We start from the raw sequence: 9,598 nt of genomic DNA, 5'->3' as shown, positions 1-9,598 counted from the left end.
GTGTGAAAGCAGCAGCACTGTGAAAAGGGTTAACTTGCAATTGAGCTGTCTGTGCTCTGGGCCCTAACAGTGACCCAAGAACGGGAGGGCGGGGTGGGAACCTGGCAGGGGGAGCGGGCTAGGCTTGCCCTTAGCTGCCTCTCCAGGACTGGAGAACAAATACTTGCCCAGCTGGAGCCAGTGTGGTGAGCTAAAAGTCGCCTATAGGAATGGCTGCAAAAGCCCACACCTGGAAATCTCTCCCTCCCTGCTCCTCCACAGCAGGTTTCATCTGGGAGTCTCTGGTCCTGAGAGGAACGAGCCTGAGCTGAAAGTGAGCAATTCACCAGCTCACCAGCACTTGGTGGAAGGCAGCAAGCAAGGATGGACGTGGCTGACAGCCTTCTTGCAAATGGGAGCAACATCAGTTCTCCATGTGAACTTGGGCTCGAAAATGAGACCCTCTTCTGCTTGGAGCAGCCCCATTCCTCCAAAGGTAGGTGGCAGAGAAGGATATTTTAATTCAGAAAACTGTTAAGTTGAGGGAGAAATCAGAGAAGACAGGCTGACAAAGAATACATAACAAAGTCGGCGCAAGACAAGGCTGGGTAAAGTCAATTGTTCGGACTTCTGGATAAGGGAACAAAAAGCAGAATAGAGTCAAATATTCTCATAGTTTGCCATGGGAGAATTGAGGGTGAGTATATAGGACCTGGAGGGAACAAAAGCAGTGGGATGAGGAGCTAAAGTGTAGCAAGAAGGGATTACAAGTGTCGAAGCTTGAAGTTACAAGCATTTCAGAAAAGGTGCTGCCACGATTCAGCAGTCCCCTTTTCCTGTGGGAAACCCAGCGTGAAGAAGTGATTAAAGCAAAATAATGCTTAGCAGCCAGGAAAGAAAATGCTCGCCCTTCACTTGAGAAGCTTTGTTCTTAAGAAAAAAAAGGGGCTTCCTGGGGGATCTTTTCACAAGCCATCCTTTTGGAAGCAACTGAATCACTCCATGCTTTCCAGAGTTTGTTTCTGCAATATGTCAGTACAGGAATGGTTGGGTTCAACGACGTACGCCCCCTGCAAAACAAGAACCACAACCACAAAATCGGCAGGAAATTCCCGTTCACTCGAGAGCTAAGGTTTTAGCATTCTGCTCTCATAACCTCTGTCCTTCTGTCTCGCCCCCGTTCCTCTTTGCAGAGTGGCAGCCGGCGGTGCAGATTCTCTTGTATTCCTTGATATTCCTGCTCAGTGTGCTGGGAAACACGCTTGTCATCGCCGTGCTGGTTCGGAACAAGAGGATGAGGACCGTCACCAACATTTTCCTGCTCTCCCTGGCTGTCAGCGACCTCATGCTCTGCCTCTTCTGCATGCCGTTCAACCTCATCCCCAACCTGCTCAAGGATTTCATCTTCGGCAGTGCTGTTTGCAAGACAACCACCTACTTCATGGGTGAGTTAGCGCCAGTCACTGTTTCCGGAGCTTGCCCCAGACCCCACTTGGCCCCAGACCTTCCCAACCCCAGCTATAGAGCAGCAGCCCTCCCAGGTGCTAAGAAGCCAAACACCTGGCTGTGCAGGACTAGTGAAAGGACACAGGTGCTGGCTTTAAGACAGGTGTCTTCACACATTCCCAGATGCCAGTTTCCAAGAGTGAAATAAGTTGATAGGAAAATGCTGAAGAGATTCATTTTGCTCACTTCTGTTCCAAGGGTAGAAAGACTCAAATGTAGCTTCAAGCTGCTCTAGTACTTTCTGGAACCCACTGATTGTATCCTGATTCCTACCCAACTTCAGTCATGGCTTTTGGGGAAGGGAGAAGTGGTGAAGGAGAAGGGTTGTTTGATGTTACTGCATTTGTTTTCCTAGGCAACAGGGGCTATTGAAAACCAGTTTCTTTGCAGCCCTAGATTTTCCCTCCTGGGAATCAGTGCCCCCCACCCCCACCCCTACTCCCCCAAGGGCCTCTGCCTTTAGATGAGGAGTTGTTTGCTCCTGGGGGCTGTGGGGTCACTAAGGTGATCCTGATTGGCTGATATATGGCTCCCTGCTGGTGCCCATCAAAAGGATGATAATCATAAAAATCACTAGAGCTAATAATTTTTGACTACTTTTTATACTCCAGGTATCGTACTAGGTTGTTTAACTAACAGAATTATATTTTATTCCCAGCCCTCCTGAAGTCAATGCAGTTAGTTTTCCTCATCTCAGAGGAGGGAACAGAGGCACAGAGGGGTTAATAATGAGTCCAGGGATACAGGTGGCAAGCAACAGAGCTGGGGTTCTCCTGGGGCCGAAAAAAATCAAGTTTCTTCATCCCCTCGGTCTGCCAGGCTGCCCTCTCCCTTGTCTGGTTTGAGAACTAGTTGGGGTGGGAGGTGGGAAATGAGGAAGAGTTGGTTTTTGTTTTGACCCGAGCCTAGAAAAATATGCAGAGCTGAGTCGGGCTAAGGGAGTCTTCAATGACCGGAAAGCTTAAAAGCCTTCATTTTTCCCAACTGAGGGAGCAGGATCCAGCCCTGACCAAATGATGATGAATTACTAAGCCACAGACCACAGACAAATAACCAAGAATGTGTCAATCTGGGTCCATGTCCTCTGAAAAAAAAAATTTTTTTTAAGTGCTTACGAAGAATCATTTTTCAATCTTAAAGCAGGACTAATGACTAGCGTTCCATAGTGCTTTATGATTTCCATGCCCTTCTATATATATCTCATGATAATATTATTTAAAAACTTTAACCACAGTATGTGAAAGAAGATTTAAAACGAGCGCTTGCCTACTGGTGGGTTTACGATTACAGTGAGCCCATGACACCGACTTAAACTTTATGAGGAGTTTGGGGTTATGCTCTCTGATCTAAATCTCATGAACCCCTTACGGTAAAGTTCAGTAAAGTGCAGTGAATCCTGCCCAGGGACACGCATTTTTATTTAATCATTTTGGGGTCATAGGCTTCTTTACGAGTCTAAGAAAAGCTATGGATACTCTCCCCAGAAAAATAATATTTTTGCACAGTTTCAGAGAAAATGTATATCCAAAAACACAATGAGAATCTAAGGACTCCAGGTTAAGCATCTCTGCTCCCAAACTTAGATTCATTCTGAGATTTAAGAAATCATAGTGAGAAATAGAGGAATTAACAGAATGCATAGCTGAAGAGTTAAAGGAAATTTTAAGGGGTCATTATAGTAAGCACATACACACAACACAAACATCAGGAAAAATTAAGCTTTTTTTTTTTTTTTACTAAGCACCTTTTTCCATGAGGGTAATCTGCTTTTTCTTCTCTATAATAGTGATGCATGCTTGCTCTACAAAATACAGAAAAACAAAAAGATTAAGGAGACTCTATTCCCCCCACATAGAGAAAGCTTTATTTGCAACATGGACTTTTGCTTCTCCACTGTTTTACTAGGTTGTTGTGTTTTTTGTTTTTTGTTTTTTAACTAACTGCATTTTGAAATTTAGAATTTTTCACTCTTCAAAACAGTCTGTACTAGAAATTTTCAGAAAAAGTCTTAATGTCTCAAGCTCAGACCCCGTGAACTTTCAGGGTGATAGAGTCCTCGAGACTCTCAGGTTCTCAACTATAAAGAACATGCTCCATATTAGAGCTTTTCTTCAAACTCCTCAAAAACCTCTTCTGTGGGATAGGAGCCTATTTCATCCTCTTGGTTATTAATTAATGAGCACTCTGCCTGAGCAGGAGTTAGGTTGTAATCAAATCTCAATAAGCTTATCTAAAAACTGGCAAGAAGATATATTTGCAACCATTTCTTTTACTGCCTTAAATCCTTTTTGGAACAAAGCTGAGAATAAATCTTGTGTGCTTTTCTGAAATATACCTACACTGTATTTTTTTACCCTCTGAGAGCTTTCCTTTGATATGGAACCAGAGCAGATCAATTATGCTCAAGCTGGTGTGCAAATAAACTTTGGATTTCAGAGCCAACATAAGTGACCTCTCTGTCCCTTTCCCAGGTGCCTCGGTGAGCGTATCCACCTTTAATCTGGTGGCCATATCTCTGGAGAGATACGGTGCAATTTGCAAACCCTTACAGTCCCGGGTCTGGCAGACGAAATCCCATGCTTTGAAGGTGATTGCCGCTACCTGGTGTCTCTCCTTTATCATCATGATGCCATACCCAATTTATAGCATCTTGGTGCCTTTTACCAAAAATAACAACCAGACAGCGAATATGTGCCGCTTTCTTCTGCCAAATGATGTCATGCAGCAGTCCTGGTAAGGTTGCATAGTTGTTGTTTTTTTTTTCCAAATACAATTTGATATAATTTTGCAGTCTTACGAAAAACTGAAATGTATTGCCCAGGGTGGCTGGGGGATCAATTTCCTCGTGACTCTTTTGAGGGAGAGTCTAACCTCTTTCTAGGATAATGGTGACAGCAAACACTTAAGAGTGCTGGGTTCTAAAGGCTGTATATATATATATATATATATATATATATATATATATATATATATATATATGAATTCATTTAATCCTCTCAAAACCTTATAGGGCAATTCCACTTCTAGGTATATCCTCAGACATATTGAAAACAGGGACTTGAACAGATACTAGTGCAATAGTGTTCATAGCAGCATTATTCACAATAGCCACCCAAGTGTCCGTCAACAGATGAATAAATGAGCAAAATGTGGCATTTACATGCAATGGGATATTATTCAGCCATAAAAAGGAATGAAGTTCTGATGCATGCTACAACATGGATGAACCTTGAAGACATCATGTTGAATGAAATAAGCCAGACTCAAGAGGAAAATATTGTATGATTTCACTTATGTGAAATACCTAGAATAAGCAAATTTATAGAAACAGAAAGTAAATTACAAGTTACCAGGGGAACAGGAAGTCATTGCTTAATAGGTGATGAAAACGCTTTAGTAATGGATGGTGGTGATGGTAGGACCATACTGTGAATGTAATTAATGTAAATAATATCATTTAGGCATGTACACATGGAAGTGATTAAACTGAGAAATGTTGTGTTGTATGTATGTTCCCACAATAATTTTTTTTTAAATACCTAGAGGGTAGATACTGCTATTATCCCCATTTTACAGAAGAGGAAACCGAGACATGAAGGGCTGAAGTTGCCCACCTAGTAAGTGGCAGTGTCTGTGTGCTTACCCGCTGTGCTGTATGCTGCTGAACGGTCTCGCGGTTTGGGCTAGAGGACTCTGAGAACTACCACTTTCTAAAAAATTGCAGAGCAGAGATTAGTCCCGACTTCCATGTGTTTTTTCTTAGCACTACAGCTATGGTACTTGTGTGGAGCACTTTACCAGAAATGAAAGGGTGAGATTGTAATACCTGTTCCTTTGCTCACTAGCTAGGTGACCTTGGGCAATTCACCTTACCTCTCTGAGCTTCTGGTTCTTTATCTATAAAAGAAGTTCCCAATGTATACATTTTTATCTACCTCATTGGGTGGTTATAAGGTTCCTATGAGAGTATGTGTATGGAACGTCATTAACTATCTTTTTAAAAAGGGCTAAACAAATGCAGGGTATTTACTGATTCCAAGGATGTTTTAGAAGCAGGCAGCCAGCCAGTTTCAGATAATCTTTCTTTGCCTTGCTCCTTTCACTTCAACCAACTAACACACACACAAAGGAATTATGTTGCAAATGAGAGCTGCATTTCCAAGACTTGAAAAGGAATCTTATCAAAACATGCCTAATTGAAATGAGAAATGGCCCAGACACCATGAGCCTCTGACAATTTTGTGGCCTAATCTTGTAACTTTACACATGCCAGACTGCTAAAGTGATTTAGGAGCCAGGCTCATAAAGGAAGAGCCTGCAGTTGCTCAGGAATCAACCGTGTTTAGAGAAAGCATAGCTCTGCCCCACTGGGCACTAATACCAGTATGCCACTGAGCCAACTTCATGGGTCACAGGGAACGGAGGCCCAGGGGAATTTTTTAGCTGTTCGTGGATCAGAAACAGCGAGAATGCCATATTTTGCAAAACCAAGGAAGTTTTCCATCATCCCTACCTAAGCATTTTATTACCTTGTTTAAAGTTGATAAACTTCATATTGTGATGCTTAAGAGTGTGGGTTCTGGAATCACACTGCTTGGATTCAAATCGCATGTCTGCCACTGGTCGCTGTGTGACTTTGGTCAAGTTGATTAATCTCTTTAAGTCTCGGTTTCCTTATCTGTAAAATGGGTATTATGATAACGGGGCCTGTCTCAAAGGCTATTTGGGAATTAAATGAAGAATGTATGTAAAATGCTCAGTCTAGCATATAGCACATATAGTAATGCAAACTCCTTAGTGAATGTAAGCTGCCATTATTTTTAATAATTAGATATATTTCAGGCACGGAACTGTATCTACCAAACTTTTCCAGTTCAACTAGTCCTTCATTAGAGACTTTATCTGGAAACAGAACAGAAGGGAACAGCTTCCTATGATCCAACTCCAGATGTGGAAGTTCCAAGGATATTAAATACTAAAAAATACTGCATTTGTTCAGAACAGTTAAAATAATGATAAGCCCTTTTCATTCCTTCCCATTTGTGTTTAAAAGACAAGAGTTACTGGTTATTGGATTTCTTTTGATTTTCTTAGGCACACATTCCTGTTACTCATCCTCTTTCTTATTCCTGGAATTGTGATGATAGTGGCGTATGGACTAATCTCTTTGGAACTCTACCAAGGAATAAAATTTGATGCCAGCCAGAAGAAATCTGCTAGAGGTAAATATCTTTTAGCTGTATGTTTATACCAAAAGATCACAAAGCTTGTTTTCTATAACTTAAGATGTACCCACACAGAGTATGTATAGAGATTTTCAAAAGTATTTGTACGATATTCTGCGTCATAAAGCACAGTCATAAGACCCAGCATCTCCACTTCCTCATCTATAAAATGGAGAAATAATACTGCTCAAAAGGATGCTCACTGGAATAGACTGGGATAATACACACGTAACCCAATTATACGCTGAGGGCCTGTATGTTCCAGACTTTCCATAATGTTTCATTCAAATAGACGCCCTTCAGTGATCAGAGATAACAGTCACCCCAGTCTTTATTTGTGTCTCTCCAGAAACAATAGAAGAGATCAGATTTGTAACCTTAGGTTCAGCTTTTCTTACCTCTTTCCCCTTCCCTTCTTCCTTTCACTCACACACTGTCATTGCCACAAAGCCCCTCTCCTTCCCCATTCATTACAATCCAATATTCATAGAAATTTGCCCCAACATCTTTGTTGGCATTTTTCCCTTCACACTTCACCCCTTTCTTTACTTGGCTCTTAACTATGTAGATAACTTAGTCTCTCTAGCTCCTTGGGATTTCATTTATTTTTGCTTGTTATCTAGATTCCTCACAATAAAATTACTCTGGGGGCTTACCAAGCAAGCAGGAGCCTTGCCCTTGAGGAGGTGGGGAAAGGAAAAAGAGTGCAAACAACCCTTCTTTAATCATTTTGATCCTTGCAATCTACATGCATAAAAATGTTATTTTGGTTTTAAGCAGCTTTTCATTTGAAGGAAAGGACTAGCAGAGATCAACACTCACCCACATCAGTGTAGTGCCCCCTTCTTCAGCTCAAGTTTGGTCTGGCCCCCTTGATGGGGAGGGTGGGGAGAGGGGTTCCATGCCCTCCCTCTGGCATGGCCCATCCCGAACAGTCAGTGATGTCACTTGCCCACCCAGAAAGGAAACTCAGCAGCGGCAGCAGCGGCAGGTACGAGGACAGTGACGGGTGTTACCTGCAGAAGTCCAGACCCCCGAGGAAGCTGGAGCTGCAGCAGCTGTCCACCAGCAGCAGGGTCGGCCGCATCAGGAGCAGCAGCTCCACGGCCAACCTGATGGCCAAGAAGCGGGTGATCCGCATGCTCATGGTCATCGTGGTCCTCTTCTTTCTGTGCTGGATGCCCATCTTCAGTGCCAACGCCTGGCGGGCCTATGACACGGCCTCAGCTGAGCGCCGCCTCTCGGGGGCTCCCATTTCCTTCATCCTCCTGCTCTCCTACACCTCCTCCTGCGTCAACCCCATCATCTACTGCTTCATGAACAGAAGGTTCCGCCTCGGCTTCATGGCCACCTTCCCCTGCTGCCCCAACCCCGGCCCCCCAGGGGCGAGAGGAGAAGCGGGAGAGGAGGAGGAGGGCAGAACCACAGGAGCCTCTCTGTCCAGGTGCTCGTACAGCCATATGATTGCCTCTGCCCCACCGCCATGAGCTGCCCCGGGCCCCACACTGCAGAAAGAAGGAAAGAATTGGGGGAGGAAGAAGAAGCGGAGTTAAAAAGAAGGCGGCAATAGGGGGAGAAGGAGGAAGGAAGTGGAGAAGGAAGTCTCCATTTTCAGTGGGAACTTTGCATTGTCTTCTTTTCATCTTTCATCTGGGGCCTGGCAAGGGAGGCTCTTTAAGGGTGGGGTCATGGCTTCGTTTGTAGACAGTTCAAGGCAGGAAATTTTCAGGAACATTCATTGTAAGGGTAACTTGAGCAGGCCCGTAATAACTGGAACCCATGCTGCAAATGTCATTGCCAAACTCTTGTTCAAAACAGAGATGTGGACCCTCCCTGCTGAGCTTTAGAAGGTTTTGGAACATCTGAGGTGGGTACTCGTGCCCCAGGGAGATGCACTTCTATGCTCTGCTTCCACTAATGCAGGATTGTGGGGCCTGCTTTGCCTCTGGGTAGTCCATCACTCTTTCATGTGCATACTGCAGCCCCCCACTTCCTTGTGAACACAAAAGGGAACTTGATCTCTTCTGGCTATTTTCTGTAATAAGAGAACAATCTCAGTTTTTCTTCTTGACGTCAGTTATGGGCATACCATGACATAAGATTATTCCATCATCAGAATAGCATATGGAACATTGTCTGAAAGATGGAAAAGAAAAGAGAGTCTATTTCTAAAAAGAAAAGAGAGAACGAGGTAAATAGCTGGATGGAATGCTATCTTACTATAAAGAGTGTGAAGTGCCAGAAGGTACATAGAGATATTTTGTCTACTTCAATAATATATGTGGCTTAAGGCCTCCTTTATATGGTGACATTTAATCCAATGGCGTTTTTGTTTTTCGTTTGTTTGTTTTTGTTTTTTTTTGTGGTGGTGGTAGTGGTGGTTTTTGGCCTCAACTAAATTTCTCATACCATCTGGCACTTCCTCTTTTCCAGAAAAACTTTCAGGTACAAAGGAGATTGCAAATTATGTGTACCTGGCCAAGGGTGGAAACATGTGAAAAACTGTTACACTTGACTCAGTCAATTAATAGCTTTTGGATGTCAACGTTGTCAATACATTTAAATACAACGTATGTATTTGCCATTGATTGTATTAACTTTGTGTTTACGTGTAAACCAAGCATATAAATATGTTCTTTACATATAAGATACTCTTTGGTGTGTTTTTTTAAAAAAAAATAATAATAATTAATGGATATTGGAATTTAGCAAATGTTATTTTATATTCCTTCAAAACATTTGGAGTTTCATGCAAATGTCTTTTCTTTGCGTAGTGTTGAAATCACGTTCCTTGAATTTGGAAATCACAATGTAAAATAAGATGTGTGATCTTATCTTCATTCCTAGAAGTGCAAATCTGGACTAGTATGTGCCACTCCAGTGTACCA

The 9,598-nt window shown here is 42.8% G+C and overlaps 1 protein-coding gene across 1 annotated transcript; it reads left to right on the top strand.

Moving 5' to 3' along the window:
* The first annotated feature begins 347 nt into the window (after window positions 1–347).
* On the top strand, window positions 348–9,330 carry CCKAR (cholecystokinin A receptor). The gene is made up of 5 exons (XM_037828915.1): window positions 348–475; window positions 1,173–1,424; window positions 3,957–4,218; window positions 6,580–6,707; window positions 7,671–9,330. Exons 1-5 carry the CDS (start codon window positions 364–366, stop codon window positions 8,195–8,197), a joined length of 1,281 nt encoding a protein of 426 aa, XP_037684843.1. The 5' UTR covers window positions 348–363; the 3' UTR covers window positions 8,198–9,330.
* Window positions 9,331–9,598: the final 268 nt, after the last annotated feature.

Source organism: Choloepus didactylus, chromosome 3, assembly GCF_015220235.1.
Source record: "Choloepus didactylus isolate mChoDid1 chromosome 3, mChoDid1.pri, whole genome shotgun sequence".
NCBI classification, from domain to species: Eukaryota; Metazoa; Chordata; class Mammalia; order Pilosa; family Megalonychidae; genus Choloepus; species Choloepus didactylus.
Note: the sequence above shows the minus strand (reverse complement) of the source record. Positions and strands in the feature narration are given on the sequence as shown.